The sequence below is a fragment of the Mandrillus leucophaeus genome, unplaced genomic scaffold (genome assembly GCF_000951045.1).
Source record: "Mandrillus leucophaeus isolate KB7577 unplaced genomic scaffold, Mleu.le_1.0 Scaffold600, whole genome shotgun sequence".
NCBI classification, from domain to species: domain Eukaryota; kingdom Metazoa; phylum Chordata; class Mammalia; order Primates; family Cercopithecidae; genus Mandrillus; species Mandrillus leucophaeus.
This window is the reverse complement of record NW_012106476.1, coordinates 236,500-257,593: the sequence shown is the minus strand read 5'-3', so window position 1 is coordinate 257,593 and position 21,094 is coordinate 236,500. Positions and strand designations below refer to the sequence as shown.

Here is a 21,094-nt window from a genome sequence, read left to right as displayed (position 1 = left end):
AGTGTGGCTGTGGCCTAAAGACGTTTTATACCTTCCCTGGTGATTGTCAAAAGCCTCTCCAGACTCTTCCTTCTCTCTGCTTGGGGCGAAAACACAGCAACATCTCATTAGTGTGTTGGTTAGCCACAGAGGCTAATGTTTTCACACGTGTAAAAATAAGTTTATTTTAATTCTTCAAAGTATCCATAATCACCACTTTGACAATCACCCATCACTCATCATCTGTAGACCATACCTTCAACAAATAGTGATTTTCACATTAATAGGCAAACTCTCATCTGTCAATCAGAGGTTAACAAGAGTTCATGTGTCTATGGGCTTCTGCAACATGGTTATTTAAAGGTTCACAAGGACTCAACTAAAGCAAGGAACCTGTATTTTTCCACTCTGTTAACTATTGGAAAACACTGAAGGACTTAATCATATACTCTGAAATAAGCCAAGTAGTTTGTCTGTCTCAACGTGGTTTTTCAAAAGCAGGCATTGACCTTTCAAGAATCAGTCTCTCCAAATATGTACTATACTCTTACCTGTGCAGGGCCATATACTGGTAACAGCTTCTCATGTAATGTATTAGGAGAAGTCCACAGGTAAGACTCACAGCAATACTTGGGACACTTGGTGACCTACACCAGGCTAAAAATGAACTTGTTCCCAGGAGGCATTGGTTGCTAAGCAACCAAGACTTCTGTTAAATCCCTTCTTAAAGAGTGTCTGCAATGTGTGCTATCAAATAAACCCAGTTTTGCAAGATTATACCGTCCTAATTGACTAAGGTTACAAATCACGTGTTCCATTGCCTGCTGTAAACCCCAATTGTCGTCAGATGTAAACATTTTTCCCATTTTTCCCCAAATAAGTTATCTTATTCTTCATTTGCTTTCTTTTGCATCTACGCTTTATTTTACTCCTGTGTTGAAAAATGCAGTTATTTTTAGTTTATGTTAACAAAAGGAAATAACTGTTTAAAAGTTTTATCTGAATAAACTGTGTAGTTCTTATGAGCACTGTATATATTAAATAGCACTTTTTACTACTCAGGGTGAAGGCTAAATAATTTTTTTTAAAGATTTTAATTTAAACTGAAGAATTGAAATTTTGTTCTTCAAAATATAAAATTATAATTTATATTTCCAGCCGCCATTGAATTGGAAACAGCAATGCATTTATTAACAGTGAAGAATTCAGACAGAGAATAGAACAGACTTCTGGTAGGATCAGCTATAGGGATAGTTTTAAAAATTAACTCTCATTGTAGCAAACTATGAGATTTCTCTCACTGTTTTTGGTTACTTTTCAGTTAGATTTTTCAAATGCACACCCATTTAAACCTACAGATACTCTCTTTTTAAAAAAAATCTCCATTTTCTCAGTGCTTTTCTCAGTATATTTATTCTGTAAGTTGACAATAAGCAATTCTGTATTAAACATGTTTTGCTGCCTTCTGCAGTTTCTCTCAGGTGACAAAGGCCACAATCATGAAACCATATTTCCAGCAAATTGTTTGGCTATAGGGAGCCTTGGGATTTTGTGCAGAAAATGTTAGTCCTGAGGCAGGCAAAATAGGAAAGAAGATACATAGACAGTTAGTTGATGGCCAACTATCCGCTACATTACTGAGCTCCAGTGATACACAGAAAAGCCAGAGGTTGATGAAGCTTTATTTCTACGCTTCTCTATTGTATCATTGTTGCCTCTAGTCTTTTTTTTTTCCTTAGGCATCCTTGAAGCAGGTTTGAGGGCTAACACCATTAACAAACACAGAATGAGTTAAGTCAATTACCTGTAAATCTCACATTCTTCCCTTCCATCTTAAAATTAAATAGTGAGGTATTTTGAATTAATTTTATTCACACAGGTGTAAGTCAAAAAAATAATGTGGAACATCATATGGCATGACCAATATTCAAAGCATGAGCCATTACAACATATTTAAATTGATTTCGGTATGATAATATTCTAAACACATAAACAATGAGATTCGAGAAAGCAACCCTAGCTTGCTTCCTCTCATTTGCTTTTGTGTTTCATCTCCTTCCTTACTCAGGATATCACACACCTATGGAATCATCACCCCATCCCATTCACGCCACCATTTTCTGTACGTGATACCTCTGCAGAATTGTCTCCTACTCTAATCTCAACTTTTGAAAGAGATGGAGCACACCACATCAGAAATACAGCAAAATATAGCAAATACCAGTTTCATAGTGATGGCAGGCTTGAATAGAAAATAAACACCACTGTCGCTTGAGTGGCATTGTGGTCTGAAGGCTTTGGAGAGGCATATGCATTTCTCTGTTTTCACTTAACTCCTAAAATAATGTTTTCTTCCATTAATTCCCCTGTTATTAGTATTTGTTGTGTGGGGAAGGCTAAATAATGCACCCACCCAAGAAGCCCGCTTTCTCGTACTGGGAAATCTGTGAATGCTACATGACATGGCAAAAAGGGACTATGCAGGTGTGACTAAATTAAGGATCTTGAAGTGGATTATCTGGGTGGGCCTGACGTAATTTCCAGACAATAAGAGGATGGAAACAGAGTTTGGAATGATGTGGCCACAAGCTAAGGAATGTCGGCAATCGTTATAATCCAAAAAAGGTAGGGAACGGATTTCTTCCTGGGGATTGCAGGAGGAATCAGCACTGTTGATAACTTCGCTTTAGGTCGGTGAAGCAGATTTTGGACTATTAGCCTCTAGAACTGTAAGCAAATGCACTCTTGTTGTTTATGCCTTTCCACTGAGTTTGTGATAAGTTGTTACGGCTGTCACAGGAAATAAATATACTATGCCAGAAAAGTATAGGAAAATACAATAGATAGTCCTTACGTAGTTTGAGAAGTTTGTGCTCTGTATTCAGGGAAAGTTTAAGATGTAAGGAATAAGCTTTCTAGCCATCAGATAATTCAGAGAGATACCAATACTGTCTGGAATAAGCAACAAACTTCTTGTATCTAATGAGCCAGTAGATTCCTTTCCTCATTAAAAAAGAGTTATGGAACTCTTTCCCAGTTTTATCTAAAGGTTAAAAATCCTTTAGGGTAAACAGAAGATCAAAGAAAGCTAAATTTTCCAGTAAATGGCCCTTAAACAAAATAATAGAGGACATTTTCCTAGTCTTTTAGGTCAAACAAAATTTTATACTCCCTTTTGCTACTATATATGCAATAATGTATTTTTCCACTTGCCAAAATGGTGTTAAATTAGGCAAAACTGATCTTATGATTGAAAAAGCAAAATGTTTGTGAATCCATACTTATATAACAATTGAATTGCAAATATTGAGTCAAAAAGATTCTTAAATTTAGCGTTGGCAACCTAAAATGTTGGTTACTTGCTGTTTACAAGTAGCATTTATATTGCAGTAAATGTAATGCAGCATTTACATTGTTGGCTTAATAGATTATTAGTGGTTTCAAAAGCTGAAGAACAGATGAGAAATATAAAAATTTTTAAGAGACAAAAAAATTAAGGTAAAGCGTTTAAAAATGATAACACAAATGGGTGGAAAGATAGGAATTTTCATGTTTAAATTCAGGGAAACATGGTATATATGTAATGAAATACAGCTGTAGTAAAAGTTAAACATTTTTAAATGGAACTGTCAGGATTGTGCCCTAATGATTTATGCATTACTTTCTCGCTGACTACCATTTAAATGTATTTATTAGCATGTACCTTTGGAAAATTGTTCTCTCTCAGTACATCAGCATCTTCTTACATAAAACTGGAGCTAATAGCATGTACTCTGCAGGACTTTCCTGCAGATGCAATGAGATAATAAATATGAAAATATCTAGAAAAGTGCAATGGACATAGTAGACGCAAATTAAATCTTTTCTTTCTAATTTTCTAAAGCTCCACTTTAGGGAATTCCAGTTACCAATTACACTAAAAAAATATTATTCACAATTTACTTTGATGTTGTAAACACATAATCCTACAATAATCATTGTGTCCTCTAAAAGTAAATGCTAAAATTGAACAATTCTACCTTGTGTAGTTAAGAAAAACGACTTGCTTGACAATAGATTACTAATGACTCCTCTTGTATAACTCATATCCTTCAGTGCCATATATCATTAGCTAGTTCCTGGAAGCTGCATATGCATTGCTAGCAATAAAGGCTCAATGCTCAAATTCCCTGGATACTAATCCTGTTTCTGATGCTCAGTTTAACTACCATGTGCTTCTGTAACTTAATTTCCACATCTTCAAAATAAAGTTAATAGTAGTATTTGCTCCATAGGTGGCTATGAGAATTAAATAGGTAGCTGTGAGAATTAATAGTAGTATTTGCTCCATAGGTGGCTGTATTTATTGAATTAAATAAATACTACTAATAGTAGTATTCATTCAATAGGTGGGTGTGAGAGTTGGTCAAGCACAGCATAGGAAATACAGTTTTGTGTAGCTGATGTTTTGATGTCAACCTTTATCATTATCGTCAGCCTATAATGTTTGTTAGTATTATTATTTTTTATTGTCATTATTGGATCTCATCTAAAACCTGCTGCATTTTGTATGTGTACATCAAAAGCAAGAAGAAAGGTAGAAAAAAGAAAGAAGGAAGGAAGCAAGAAAGGAAGAGATGAAAGGAGGGAAGAAGGAAGGGAGAGAGAGAAGAAGGAAGGAGGGAGGGAGGAAAAATGGAAGGAGAGAGAGAGGAAGGGAGGAAGGAAGGAAGGAAGCAAGAAAGGAAGGAAGGAAGGAAGGAAGGAAAAACAGAAGGAAAAATCATGCCAGAATAGCCTGTTTTAGGCTAGGTAACTTGCTATGATGTGTATAAATTATATGTTGATCTTAGAAATTAAATTTGGAGGAATTGAATAAGTTGAAAGCATTTACCACCATTTACCTGGGAAATAAGGATCCCAGAGAGGCCATACCCCATAAGGGTACACACCATTAAAGTTAGTCCACCTAGAGAGAAAAGCTGGGCAGGGGCTGTGGCTGAGAGGAAATAGTTTTATTTGAAGTTTAGATTTGTTATTCTAGAGTTGAAGATTATGGTCACCAAGCAATTGACAACTTCCAAGTGGCTTCTAGATTAGTCAAAACCTGAATGAATAAAAATAGAGATAGTATGAAAGATAAAGAAAAGTCTTTGAAATATAACTTATGTGGGTCTTCGGGCAAGTTTCTTGACCTATTTGAATTTTCTTATCTGTAACAATGGGGATAATAGTATCTTTTCATATGTGCATTGGAAGATTATTGATCATGTAGTGGTATGCCCAGTCCATTGAAGATGATTAATATGGTGGAATAGTTACTGGAATATGAGCAGTTGCTTGTAAGAAGAACAAGTTCCCAGTGAGCAGGTGGAATAACTGAATTAATTAGTTACATACATATAACAGAGAAACAGGTTCAAAGTAATAACAATTTTCTCTATGCAAGGATCCATGGGAGGGCACGGGGTAGGACTTAAGTTTAGTTCAAGAGGAAAAAATATTGTGCTGTCTATTGTACAGAACTAAAATTTATGTAACCCCTTTGTACTTAATCTTGTGGGGCAGACTGGGCATTGTAACTTGCTCTGTTCAATGGTAATTTAGAAGACATATGTAGTGCTGATGAGCAATTAATTTTCCTTACTATTTTCCCTCTGCCTCTACTGGCATTATACCTGATAGTGAAGATCCTCTATGTCTGGGTTCCAGAATGAGAATGATTTGGGAGCTGAAACAATGAATGTGTAGTAGGGGTGATAAGTACACCATTCCAATTTTAAGCATCTGGAATTCTGAAGTTGTTGGTTGCTATGGCAAAATGTAGTCTATTCAGGCTAAATAATTCTCTTTTTAAGTGTTAGAAAATACAGGTGCATATTTAATGTTTACGTAGTACGATATGTGCATTCAGATTCTTGAAAGAATCTATCCTGCCTGCCTTTTTCAGATACTCTTTCTTTTCTTTCTTTGCATTATATTTGTTTAGTGAAACTAGCTGTCCTTAACTTCATTGAAGATAATGAAGAACCAAAGATACTCTTTTCTACATCATTTGAAGACAGACTATTTATAAATAACCATGAAACCTTGTCTTCCTATTCAAGGACATATTACTGGCATAGAAATCAAGAATCCCTGGCAGTGAAAATTTTCTACTGAAGAAACAATTAGAATCTTTTAGAATTTGAAAAATTTCTAGTGAAGAAACAATTACAGTCTCTTAGAATTTGATCACATAAAACAGGACATGTTAAAACAGCACCTGAACTATAAACACAATGATCCATCAGCCTAAGAGCAAATCTTCAACCTAAAGATAAAATTTCTGTAAAATGCTGTCAGGCAAGACACTGAAATAACAATTCAGCAGTTCTTCTACAAAATGGAGATTGCCAACCCACAAAATCAGAACAAGCTGGTTGGAAACTGCTGTGCATGAGGGAAACAGGTTGGAAACCATGAGACACGTAATTCAGGGCTCTGAAGCTGTTGAATATAGAACCATAGGTTCATAACCACAGGAGGAAGAGCTCAAAGGACAGCAGGTCCTGGACACAAAATTCAGTGGCTGACAGCCACAAAAAATAAAGCTCAGTGATTGACAGCCATAAGAGATGTGGTTTTGGGAGAGGCAACTACTGAAAAAAAATAGCGTTAAGATCTGTTATGCATTGAGAATTGGCAGGAACTTGAGAATTAAAGATTGATAGAAAAACAGCTAGTTGAGTAGCAAGGTCTGGAGACACAATAAGTAGTAGAAACTAGCAAGAAATTTCACAAATTGCATGCACACAACTGGATGAATGGTAGCTGGAAGGTTTACCACATTTCTCTGGGGAGTTTTCTGGAAGCCAAATTCAGCGTTGGTTGGAGAAGCACAGAGCATGGCTCCAGTTTACATGAGTAGGGCAGAGTGCAATGGATGAGGTGACAAGAACATGGCAGTAACTCCCAAGACAGCAGAAGTTGTAGTTTCCATAATAGCAGATGCTGGCTGACATGACAGAGTCTGAAGTAAGGCTTTCATTCAGATAAGTAATAAAGAATAGCTTATCTAAGTCTACATCAAACTAGACCAAATTGCTTCTATACCTCGGTAGCTACATACCCAGACTCTCCGCCTCCCAATATTTTAGATTAATTTGCATCGTAATATCTCATGAATTTAGTGTTGTGTTGCCTATGAAGATAACTTCCTTTCCATCCATAAAATAAGTTCGGTTTTAATCTTCTATATATCTACAATCCTAATCTTTCTCCTGTTTATCAGGTTTGAGAATGTATATGATGTAATTACTTGTATATTTTATCTGCTTTGCTTCTGCTTCCACCCCCAAATAATGCTTAATTAAAAGGAGTCCATTTGAATGGATGTTTATCCTATTCATTATCTACAAGGAACCCCACAGTTAGGAAGGCATAGTCCTCATCCTGGAAGAAGAGATACAATGTTGCAATGCTTAGAGGAGGTGTACCTCCCAAAATAGTTTCCATCTATCAATGTTTCTTGAGTTTTCCAGACAAAATATCTCATACTATTCCCTGTTTTTCATACTTAGCTGAGAATCTAATTTTGTGATGTTGCTATCTGTATATTTGTGTTGATAGTCAATTTTATATAAGCATGTTAGGGTACATTTTAAAGAGCTCAGCTCTGACAACTTAATATTTTTCATACTTAAAAGTCGTGTTTGATTTCCAAAGACTTGAGAAAAGACACATAATATTTCTACATGGTAACACTGATGACATACTTACTTTTACTAGTACAAATATCTTACATGTACCTGTGGTCTTCAAATAAGAGGGTAAACATGACATAAATAGTCATCAGCTTGTGTACTAGCTTTCCAGAATTAATGGATGTCTTCATCTGAAACAATTTATCAGGAAGACCAATTTGGTCCTCATGCAATTAGCTACACAAGGATTACGCAAAACTGTAATATCATATAAAAAAGATGTTCGAACACTGCTTACTTGGATACTATGGAAGGAACAACCATCTTTATTTTGAATTCTTCCCCAAAGATGCAAGTTAATGTTTACAGGCATCTATTTCCTGGAGTCACTTGTCTTCCCAAACCAAAACATTCTATTCTCAAGCATCTTCTCACTTATCAACAGTGAGGGAGTTGTTTATGAGCGGAGGACACTAAAGATTCCAAGTAGCCACTTGACATCTTAAGAGTATCACTGATGATCCTTTTGTTGAATACTTTGCTATTGTACAATAGTTCTATTGTCCCTGCATTGTTCATTGAAGATTCTGGAAGGCTGGTTATTATTTTATTTCTGAGGAAAAGATAATGAAATATCTTTTTAATTGGAAGATTTTACAGAGCATTCAGAAAAGTAAAGATATCTCATCACCCATGCAACATGCACAAAGGAAGAAAAGAAAACAGAGAGAGACAGAGAAAACACATTTATGATATATTTTTGATATTTATTGACATAAACATGACATTTGGTACAGATGTAATATAAAGTTCTTCCTCTGAATTTCACATTTTTTTTCGTTTCAGATAGTGAAAGAAAAAGTGTTTGACATTTCACATGGGAAATTTTCAAAGACAGTGTGCTACATTCTTGTTAAAGAAAGCCTCAGATCACATCAATGTAAAAGAGGACTATTATGGGTAAAAAGGAGCAGAAGAGATTGGAATCATCAAGGATTGAGGTAAGTTTGAGAATCTGTCTGACATTTTTCCATCTTTTCTGAGAATTTTAAGCACTCCAGATAAGTGAAATCTTTCAAATCCTTAATATGCTTCCAAAGAAGATTCTTCCAAAGTGAAATATTGTAGTTCAGGTGTGTGCACCTCACCTAAATGCCTCATAATTTAGTTGAAGTTTATGTTCGCTTCTTATATTCTTTGTGAAATTTGAAAACAAGTGGTAACCAACTAGTCTATAAAATATTTTCCTCAGCATATCGGCATGTTACATATGGGTTTCAGAATCAAAATTAAGGTTTTTCTTTTTAAACCATAGTGAAAATAGATTTGATTGCAATAGAATTGCTATTGAAACATACCTGGTAACTGGAAAGTCATTAGGGCTACAGTTATCAAACTAAATATAATCCCATCATTAATCATCAGTAATTAAAATTTAAGTTAGATGTGGGGCATGTAAATGAGAGAAACCTGGTATCATCAAACAATGTATTACATCTTGATGACAAATGCCAGAGAAGCCCTATACGTATACTTACCTGACACGTGTCCTGATTTATTATTTCTAATTCCATTTATAATTTCTCCAAATGTCTGTAGAGACTAATGGTTCTTTAAGTTTAAAACATCTCCATGTAGCTGCCTAGCTTAATAGCCTGAGATCAAAAAAGCTCCTGAGAAGTTATATATTTTGTTTGAAATGATTGGTGGGGGATATGATGAAATTAGCATAAAGTAATAAAAATAGCATTTAAGAGTTCACATTTTCACCTTGGGAGGCTGAGGCAGGCCGATCACCTGAGGTTAGGAGTTTGAGACCAGCCTGACCAACATGGAGAAACCTCTTCTCTATTAAAAATATAAAATTAGCCGGGTGTGATGGCACATGCCTGTAATCCCAGCTATTCAGGAGGCTGAGGCAGGAGAATGGCTTGAACCTGGGAGGCGGAGGTTGCAGTGAGCTGAGATCACGCCATTGCACTCCAGCCTGGGCAACAAGAGCAAAACTCTGTCTAAAAAAAAAAGGGAGTTTGCATTTTCATTCTCACATACTAATTAACATGCTAAATCTTATTTAGAGTTTATAAGTCTAATACATCCACCATATTTTCATTAGAGTTCTTTGTAAAATACAGATTTTAATGACTCCTAATTGCCTATTTAATAAAGTACACACTCCTGAACAAGGTTCATAAAATCTTCAATATTTGGGATCAACATATATTTGCAACTTCTCTTCATGATCCTATTCCAAAACCCCCTTGTTTCAATTTCAATTTAATGTTCAAATTTCATAAAATCCTGCTTTTTAGTCACAGAAACTCTGCATAAGCTACACCCTTCTGGAATAGCCTTCTCTATTGTGCCTCTGCAAATTACTTTACATTTTTTAAAGCAGGTTAGAAATGGCTCTCTCAGAGATATTTTCTGCATCTTTTTACCCATTTCCATGCATTATGCCTTAAACATTGTATTTGATTTTCTACTGTCACTATAGAGGTTGGAAAAAATGTTCATACTGGCCTAATTTTCTTGGTTGTGTGTAGAGATAGGGAGAGGCATCACTTTGTCAATTCCTCACTCATCCTTTCTTAGAGATCCTCTGACTCAATAGAGTATTGTTCCCAACATAATGATTTATAATTATTTTGTTCTTGCAAATGTATATCAACTTGGCCCAGGATGAATAATGCTTATTCAAGAATTTAAGAGCACTATTCAGTACATCATCACATCTGAAACATCACATACTTTCAATGTATACAATAGGCAAATAATACCAACCAAGAACCGTATCAAGAAGATGAATGCTCCCATTTCTTTACTTTCCTTCTTCCTTTTATCTATAGAACTTTATTCAAAAATTAATTAATGCAATTATACAGGATACTGAACCTGTTTGCTTAGGTTCAATATCTACATGATAAAGGTATCTTATAGGCTATCCCTCTAGTCTCTAAGACTTCGACCTCCTTGAGGTCAGAGGTATGTCTTACTCATATCAATTTTACTAGTTGCCAGTTCCTTAAACAAAGCAGCCAGTCAATCAATGTTTTTGAATGTTAGATGAATGAAATAAACTTTTTTTTACATTGAGATCAGATTTTTAAAAATCCAAGCCACTTATTTGACATCGTTCCTTTGATTTTCTTCTCTCTCTCTCTTTTTTTTTTTTTTATATTAGCCACTCAAATTTAATATCTAGAGTCAAATTTTTGATTCTGGTCCTAAAAATTTCCTCTCCTATATTTCCTTATCTTAGTAAGTTGAAATTTATCTAGTCGATTTCTCAAGCCAGAAATCAGAGTATCAAACATGATTCTTTTATTTCCCTTATTTACCACTTACAAACAATAAGCAAGTACTGTTTATTTCTTCTAAGTATATCTCAAATGTATCTGCTTCTTTCCATATATGTGATCTCATCATAAATCCTCCAAGCCTTCCTCATTCTCACAACTCCACACCTTACTGATCTGCTCCACTCTACCCTTCTACTCTTATTTCTCCTCTAAATTTCTTCCTCTCATTAAGTAAATTCAAGTTTCTGACCTACTTCATTTTCTTTTGTTCCAAAGAACTTCTTTTAACATTTCTTCCAAGGCAGTTCTCCTGTCAACAAATTCCCACAATTTCTGTTTGTCTGACGGATAAGTTCACTGGATACAGAATTGTAGGTTAGTTTATTTTTATTTATTTATTTATTTATTTCCATAGGATTTGGGGGAACAGGTAGTATTTGGTTACATGAGTAAGTTCTTTAGTGGTGATTTGTGAGATTTTAGCACACCCATCACCAAAGCAGTTACACTGAACCCAGTTTGTAGTTTTTTATAAAAAAACCTTTCAATATTCTGTTTCACTTTTTTCTTGTTCGTATGGTGTCTGATGAGAAGACTGATGTGATTCTTATTCTTGCTTTTCTATAGGAATGGTGTTTTTCTTCCCTTTAGTCTCTTTCAAGATTTTCTCTTTGCTTTGCTTTGCTTTTCTGTAGGTTGACCATGCCTAGCTGAAGGTATTTTGGTATTTATCTTGAATGGTGTTTTCTGAACTTTCTAGATCTATGTTTTTTAGTGCCTATCATTAATTTTTTTGAAATTTTCAGTCATTATTGCCTTACGTAGTTCCTCTGTTACTTTATTTTTTCTTCTGATATTCTCATTATGTATATATTACACACTTTTTGTAATTGTTCTACAAAGATGACCTCCAAGCTTTTTTTTTTTTTTTTTGAGATGGAGTCTCGCTCTGTCACCCAGGCTGGAGTGCAGTGGCATGATCTCGGCTCACTGCAAGCTCTGCCTCCCGGGTTCACCCCATTCTCCTGCCTCAGCCTCCCAAGTAGCTGGGACTATAGGCGCCCGCCACCTCGCCCAGCTAAATTTTTTGTATTTTTAGTAGAGATGGGGTTTTACCATGTTAGCTAGGATGGTCTCGATCTCCTGACCTTGTGATCTGCCCGCCTCGGCCTCCCAAAGTGCTGGGATTACAGGCGTGAGCCACTGCGCCCGGCCGACCTCTAAGCTTTTTAAATGCTGCACCGGAAACTGGAAGTTCAGATTTTTTTTTTTTTTTTTGAGATGGAATCTCACTCTGTCACCCAGGCTGGAGCGCAGTGGTGCAATCTTGACTCACTACAACCTCTGCCTCCCTGGTTCAAGCGATTCTCCTGCCTCAGCCTCCTAAGTAGCTGGGATTACAGGTGCCCACCACCATGCTCAGCTCATTTTTGTATTTTTAGTAGCAATGGGGTTTCATTATGTTGGCCAGGCTGGTCTTGATCTCCTGACCTCAGGTGATCCACCCACCTTGGCCTCCCAAGGTGCTGAGATTACAGGCGTGAACCACCGCGCCCAGCAGAAAAAAATTTTTTATAACCAGACAATGGCAGTCTCTTATTTAAAACTGTAACAAGCATTCTATTTCCTGAGAGTAAAATGAAAAGCATGTATTTCACAGCCTTAGTAATCAAGCCTTGTCGACGTCTACAACCTCATATTGTACTCCTCTCCCTTTGTCTTTCACCACTCTAGCCACACCAATTTCTGTTCAGTGCCTCAGACTGACCGAGCTCTTTTCAACCACTGGTTCAGGCACATTTCATTTCCATTGCAAATCATGCTTCTTCCTACACTTTGCACAGCTCATTTTTTTTCATCTGTCAGGTCTCAAGACTTCACTGCTTAGAGAGAATCCCACAGTTTATTCCATCTCATTTGCAGTCCCTCTACCTAACTTTATATCTCTACAAATGAACTCAATATATTTCCTTCATAATAACTACGATGAATTATCATTAGGAATAGAATTATTTACTTTTATGTTTACTGATCATCTATTTTACCAGATGTCAAGTTCCCTGAGAGCAAGAATCAGTTCTACTTGCTCACTGTTGTATCACAAAACACAGAGTAGTGGTGGAATAGGCTGGGCGTGGTGGTAATCCCAGCACTTTGTGAGGCCAAGGCGGGTAGATACCTGAGGTCAGGAGTTTGAGACCAGCCTGACCAACATGGTGAAACCCCGTCTTTACTAAAAATACAAAAATTAGCTGGATGTGGTGGCGGGCGCCTGTAATCCCAGCTACTTGGGAGGCTGAGGCAGGAGAATTACTTGAACCCAGGAGGCGTGGGTTGCAGTGAGCCGAGATGGCACCGCTGCACTCCAGCCTGGGTGACACAACGAGACTCTGTCTTAAAAAATAAAAGAAGAATAGTGAATAGCACAGGCCACATAGTAGTTATTCAATAAGAATTTTTTGAATATAGCAGTGAATGGAGAGTTATCTATTTTTTAAACATCTCTGTAATTTACTTAATGTAGCTATAGAACTGAAAAAAATAATTGCTATGATCATTGATTTAGGTACCCTAAGTGGGGACAGAGTATTCTAAACATTGCAGGGAATGACTGCACTTTCCCAAGACAGAGGCTCCAAAAAAATGAAAAGGCATTTCACAATTGAAAATATGCCTCTTATATTTATATTATCTAATCACATTTTCCTATATTGGATTATATTTTATATTTCTGAATGGAAGGAATCATTTCCAAGTGGATGTTTGATAAAATTAGTCACATATTTCCTGTTTGTAGAACATGTTTGCTGTTTCTATTAGCTGTGAACCATTCAATTATGTTGAATTTTAATCTTCGGTATTGTTACAATATGATGTTCTTCTGCTTTTTTGGTCTCTTTGGAGACTAGTAACATAATCAAAATTCACTGGTATATCAAACTGTATCAGAGAAGTAACATTAGTATTCAGTTACATATCATGAGAAAAATAATATTGCTTTGAATTCAAATTTGAACTCTCTCACTTACTAGTAATGAAATTTGGGTATGAGGTTTAATCTCACTAAGGCTGTTTCTTCATCAGTGAGACAGAACTAATGTTAATAATCTTGCAAGTTGTGAGAAAAATTAGGTTCAATGTTTATAAAAAGCCTGGCACCAGATATGTGACAAAAATTATACATTTTTTCTTCCATTATTTTTTCTTCAGGGACTGGTGTAACAGCAGAACTGAAATATCTGAAAATCAAATAAATGATTGTAAAATAAGGCATATGTTCTGGAACAGGTGAAAAATCTCAACTGTGCCTAAAACTTTCTGTATGTATATATGTGTATGTACGTGTGTGTATCTCTATTTACCTGTATTTTAGTTTACTCTTTGTTTATTCTGAACCTAAATCTTCTCATTTGTAAAAACATAATAATTTTGGAACAGGATAGTGGTTATGAGGATTAATATGTTCATATGTAAGATGTACCAGGCCCATAGTAGTTATTTTCCATGCTTCCCATCCAATAGTAGACACTTCCGTCAGGACCAATCAAAATCAAGCCATGGTACCCACTTATGAGCATCAGGTTGATTTGACAAAACAAGTAACTGAGAAACTGCAGTTTGAAAAATAGCAATTTTAGGAAAGAGAGCTTTAGTCCTGTAGTTACAATGCACATTAAAAGCAAAATGGAACAGCGTGGTATAACAAAGCAAGAGCATCAAATGTTTGAATTCTGCCAAACAAAGTTATATTTTTCATAGTTGTATCAGATCTTTAGATACAATGTGGTAGTAGATGTAGATTTTTTTTTTTAATCAATTCTGTCTCAAATTAGTCCCTGTTACAGAACGCTTTAGATGTTCTACAAGTCTATGCTCTCCTCTTCTTTCTGGACACATGATTGTATTTTATATATAAGAGCCTCTTTTGAGGTTAGGAAAGGCCAACCTGCTGAGTTCTATGCTAAGCTGCAGTGGAGTGCAACTTCTGGGGCAATGCTGAGAGCCACATCATAGTCAAGTCTCTGTCAACTAATTCCTGACTGCATGGGGGGCTTCTCTGCTGATTTTGTTCCTGCGCAATATTGTTAGAAGAACAAGAAGTTTAAACTATTGCATATTTGTGGGCTTATTTGTTACAACACTTAGCTTATTCTTACTTGTTCTAAGCAGGAGCATCCTGGTTAGTCTAAATTTACTATTACTCGAAGGATACTGATTTCAAATTCCAAATGTAGCCATATAGTGCATGAACACTTGGGCAGTCACTAAGTCATATTGCTCCATGTACTTTAATATTTTTTCATAGGTCCTTTAATAAATTATTTTTTCTACCTCTGGAAACCTCCAATAGTCTCCACAATTAATTCAGAGTCTAAAAGTCATCCATGTTACATAAAGTGATTGACATATCTTAAGGGAATAACGAGGCAAAAAATAAGGTACATATAAATGGTAACATATGAAAAAGTATGATTTATATGCCAAGATATGATTTATTAGAAATAAAATAGATGAAAATAGTTTTACCCAAAATGAAAAACATCAAGCTTTAAAATAGTATACGTGTGCATGTGTGCGTGTGTGTGTGTGTGTGTGTGTGTGTGTGTGTGTGTATAAGAACTCTGGAAGCAAAGAAAAGTTGTTAAGAATATTTGGTGTAGAATTGAAAGAGATAACATAACCCATGTAGAATAAGAAGCCATTGATGAATGATCTATCAAAGCCAGTAAGCATGAGTTTTTGTTCCAGCTATTCATGATGATTTTCTTTCATAAGGATACTGCCAGTTGCTCAAGGAAAAGAACTATGGTTGAAAGCTGCTATATGTATAGCTTATGGGTCTCTAGCAGTCAGACTTGTCACTAAGGGGTTGGCATCCATAGGACAGATTTCTTAGGGGTTGATAATCATAGGTCAGGTAGCTCAGTGGCTGATGGCCACAGGGAAGGGAGCTCAGTCGCTGATAGCCATCAGATTGGCAACTTGGAAGCTGGCAGTTCAAAGACTGCTACAGGATTCTGAACAATAAGAACTGGAACCACGGGATGCGATAGGAAGACAGCTAGTTCCTTGATGGGATACAGACCATCGGAAACAATCGAAGAGTAGCCAGAAGGGCTGCAGGCACCACCCTCGCCACATGACTGATGACAGTTGTCATGGCACGTGAGCTCCACAGCTCACCTTAGTTATGCAGAGAGCACTGGGTGAGGTGACAGGAACTTGGTGGGGGTTCCAAAGGGAGTGAGAGCTGTAGTTTTCAAAGCAGAAATTGCTGTTAAGACATAGTGGAGACAGAAGATCAAGCCTTGATTGAATTGCAGAGAGCAGGTTGCTGAAGTATAGTTGTTGTCTATGTGAACTATCGTATCTATATACCCTGAATGCTGGGTGTTGGTTTCCTCTATAGCCCATCCTCCTGCTCCTATTTTGCAATCATTTGTATGACATCTTACTATTATTTTTACTTAGTCGCCTACCAAGCAGTCCTCCCACCACTGTATAAAATATATATTATCAATATCACATCCTTCAAATAACTGTCATTCCAAAGTCAATCTGGTCTTCCTTGCTTAATCTTTCTTACAATATAGGAAAACTGCTTCTTTAGGAATCATGTTCCTTTGTCAGTCTTGACGATTCCTTGAAGTCACTGCTAAAAAGCCACAAATGGATCTGCATAATTGGAGAGAATTTCTTCATGGTCACTTTTTTTTCATAGAACCAAACTATCTATATATAAATATTTAAAAGTATTAGTGAGATATTTTTAGAAGAGCTAAATAATGAATATTCTTAATTTGGGAACTGAACCTTATTTTGCATTCTTCTGAGATGTAACCTAGATCCAAAACCTAATTCATCTCTGGGAAATTTGACGTCACTTTAAAGTGTGTCTTTCCAGTGAAGAATGTTGGCCTCAAAAGTTTTGACAAGCTTTGCTAAGATCCACACCCAGTGAGCATATAAGTCACTGTTCTATATTTTGTCAGCATGAAATTGAAGGTGTTTTGATAGATGCTGTATAACAAAAAGGCCATCTCGCCTTGGATACTTACTAGGTAAATCTCAGCATGATATTGCAAATATAAAGAGAATGTTTATGTTTGTAACTTGTTTCTATACTACTATTTTCCAAGGAATATATTCCTGTACATAAAAGATTTTGAAACAATTAATGTTTTTCTAATTATTTTGCTAAGAAAGACCATTTAATTTACGATTAAGTTTTTTTCCAAAGATACACTTTTTGGTTGATTATTGGAGTCAGAATGTATTTACACATGGAAAGAAAGTGAAAATTCCTAGACTAGTCTTCCCCAAAGAAACATATTTTTAGCCTCGTAACATAAATGAACTCTACAACTCAATTTTGACCACATTAGGATACATGGATCTTATTACTTCCTTGAGGGGTTTCATTTGAAGAGACTACTTAGATTATGGCACCTCTGAAAAGCTGCTTTTGGTGGTACACATTGCGGTGGGAAAGTAGATCTTATCTAGAACAGCATTCCTCCTCCTAGCTCTTAGTGTGAGAATCATCTTTTTCAATGGTGAAGGAACAAGAGCTGACATTTATGGTTCAAGCAAATGTAGCCAGAACTCATGATTTGGCACCATCTAGTTATAAAGCTCTCAACATAACTTTTCTACGTTTCACTTTTCTTGACTATAAAATGGGCACATTAAACACCATTTCACCAGTATCTTTAATGATTTAATTTTTTAAAACGTACATGAAAGATCCCGAGAATTATGCACTTAGCACACCCTGGATGAAGTGGGTTATGCAAATTAGTCTGAGACATGAGGCACAGTGTATTAGTCAGGGTTCTCTAGAGGGACAGAACTAATAGAATAGAGGTATATATGAAATGGAGTTTAGTAAGGAGAATCGAGTCACAGGATTGCAAGGTGAAGTCCCATGATAGGCCATCTGCAAGCTGAGGAGCAAAGAAGCCAAATAGTAGCTCAGTTTGAGTCCTAAAACCTCAAAAGTAGGGAAGCTGATAGTACAGCCTTTGGTCTGTGGCCAAAGGCCCGCGAGCTCCTGGCACACCACTGGTTAAGTCCAAGAGTCTAAAAGTTGAAGAACTTGGAGTCTGATGTTTGAGAGCAGGAAGCATCCAGCATGTGAGGAAGTTGAAGGATGAGAGACTCAGCAAGTCTCCTCATTCCACTTTCTTCTGCCTGCTATTTCTAGCAGTGCTGGCAGCAAATCGGATGGTGCTCACCCAGATTGAGGGTGGATCTCCCACTCCTCGTCCATTGACTCAAATATGAATCTCCTCTGGCAACACCCAGAAACACCCAGATACACCCAGAAGCAATAATTTTCATCCTTCAATCCAATCAAGTTGACATTTACTATTAACATCACACACAGCAATCATGGCCCACATAGAATTGACTGAGCTGGTTTTCTAGATTGCTGTCACATGTTGCCTTGAAACTCAACTTGTGGAAAAGGGCAAACCTTCTCCCACCGAGGAGAGACATTTCTTAGTTGAGGGTACGTGAGTAGCTGAACTTTCTTGCTCAAAGCCTTAAAATCCCTCATGATTCATTTATGCAAATTTAGTAATTAGATAAAGTATTTTCCCCATTTGAGACAATAGGAAACTTCCACACTGGTATTGAGTATATATCAGTTCCTGTGTATGCATATTCAACAGTCATATTTATATGAATCCCAATAATATTGGTAGCACTATAAATACTTTTTATGATCTTTAAATAAACTGGAAATCAAGTAAGTCAGGTTGTAATTATTTTTATTGAGTGTCTGTTGTAACTAGCAACATACTCACCCTCCTTGCCTTGAAGAATGGAACATTTATTTTTACAGTTTGGCCAACTGACCATTAAATTTAAAAAATGGATACCACAGGCAACACATCTTTCCTAATCCTGCAAAGAGATGTTCTCTAATGATTTAAGACCCTCAAACCCATTCAGTTCTCACATACCCACAAAAGTTCAAGTGTCTCCATGATTCACGAGGATTTATCCTTTATATTTATCAATAGCCAACCCCATGGTTGGTTTTGGGTGAGTGGATTGTGCTATTGTGTGAGTGGATAGATTAGCCATGGTTAGATCCCCATCATCAGATACCCATGACATAACTAATTGGGCATCACTCTACATAAGGCTTGTTTTTCCTTTTTTTTTTTTTTTTTTTGAGATGGAGTCTCACTCTGTCACCCCAGTTGGAGTGTTTTTCCTTTTTAAAATTCAGTTAGTACCTAAGTCCATATTTAGTGAAGTATATAATGCTGATTTACCTCCAATATACTACATTTTCAAAACGCCACAAGTATCAAAATAATGGAAACGTTACTGTCTTTTCCCTGAGGCTATAAAAACATAAAAGAAAAACAAACAAACAAAAACAACCGAATTATTTGTAGCTCCAACTGCCTTCTAAAGCTGGGTCTACTTACAAGGAGGTTGATTTGTTATTTTGAGAACATGGATTGGTGCAGATGTCTAAATTTGGAAGTAAGATTTAGAGAGTGCTGAACTTTTTTACATTTGAGAATGAGAAGATTCTGGAGCTTCCAGAATTAATCCAAATGTGAGATAACTGGGGACAAAATAACACAGGGGCTGGTATGGGAAAGAGTTATGCTATATGCACTGTTACAAGGCCCCACTATTTGAATAATCTTTAGAGTAACATTATTGATTCATTTCTTCTGGAAAATAGTAAAGGGCTATGTACATCTTCTGGGGGGATGATGGGATAACTAACCAGAATAGAATCAGCAAACACACTGAGCCATAATCCCCAGGGAATTAGTAGTAACGGCAAGATGGCATAGGATTTCACAGACCATGGAAATGGTGGGGATCAGAGTCAATTATAGCCAAGGATGAAAAGAGGACAAAATTCTGCCTCCTTTTCCAGCCCTATCTGTATGTCATATCATGAAATTGTAAAGCTATGGGAGATCCCAATAAATCACCTTGTTTTCTCATTTTATTTAGAATTTGGTTCTCTTTATGTCATTAGGATAGTTTCTGTTTCTGTGTTTTGAAATTTATTAATATTTTCTTCTGCAGTGTCTAATCTTCTGTTAAAGCCATTTATTGTATTTTCTACCTCACTCATTTTAGTTTTTATCTCTGTAATTGTGATTTGAGTCTTTGTTGATATCTTCCATTTCTCTATTTAACATGAACAATATTTTCTCTAGCTTCTTAAATATATGAATACAGCTGTATTAATTTTTTAATGTCCTTTCCTAACAATTCTGTCATCTGTGTAATTTCTGGTTAGTTGTGGTTGATTTATTTTCTCCCTATTATAGGTCTTATTTCTCTGCTTCTTTGCCTGCTTGGTAACTTTTGATTGAATGCCAGATATTATGATTTAACATTTTGTGTGTGTTGTATATTTTTGTATTCTTATAAATACGCCTGTGATTTGTCCTGGAACACGGATAATTTACTCAGAAACAGCTTGATGCTTTTGAGTCTTGCTTGTAAGCATCATTAGATAGAACTAAAGCATCATTTAATATAGGATAATTTTTGCCCCAGCACTGAAAGAAAACCCTTCCTAGTTTTATACCAGTTTTCTACTTTGTCTGTTGAGAATATAAACTATTCTCAGCCATCTTCGGGCTCTGATTATCTCTCTTCTAATTCTTTTGGGTGTCCCTACGCTCAGCTTCATGCAGTGCACTGATGGTTATGACTCAGTGAAGGCTTTGATGTATCTTCTGTAGATCCCTGAAACCCTCTTTCTATTCAGCTCTCACAACCGTCTTTCATGGAATACTGTGCTTTATTTGCCTATTATCCAAAGCCCTAAAACCCATGTTTTAGATATTTATCTAGTTATAGTATTACTTCAGATGGACGAATAATCTGTCTCTATAACTCCATCTTGTTTGGAAGCAAGTCCAAATCATCTCATTTGAATCTCTGTTTTCATACAGATGAATATTGAATAAATAAAGAAAATCAATTTACCACAGTTTTTGAAGATCATTAAATACAGACTTTGTATTTTGTAGTCATAGAGATAGTTTTTCTTACTATAAAGATCTTGTTTGTGCTCAATAATCACCATTCCTATTTTATGTTAATCCATTATTTTCACTTATGGTTGTTTTGAGTATGAAGATCAGTTTC

The 21,094-nt window shown here is 36.1% G+C and overlaps 1 protein-coding gene across 1 annotated transcript; it reads right to left on the bottom strand.

Moving 5' to 3' along the window:
• Positions 1 to 6,299: 6,299 nt before the first annotated feature.
• Positions 6,300 to 6,633, bottom strand: LOC105553675 (keratin-associated protein 25-1). Its single transcript, XM_011999808.1, is given in 3 exon segments — positions 6,300 to 6,472; positions 6,475 to 6,616; positions 6,619 to 6,633. Coding segments are annotated over 3 exon segments (330 nt in total).
• Between the last annotated feature and the right edge of the window lie 14,461 nt (positions 6,634 to 21,094).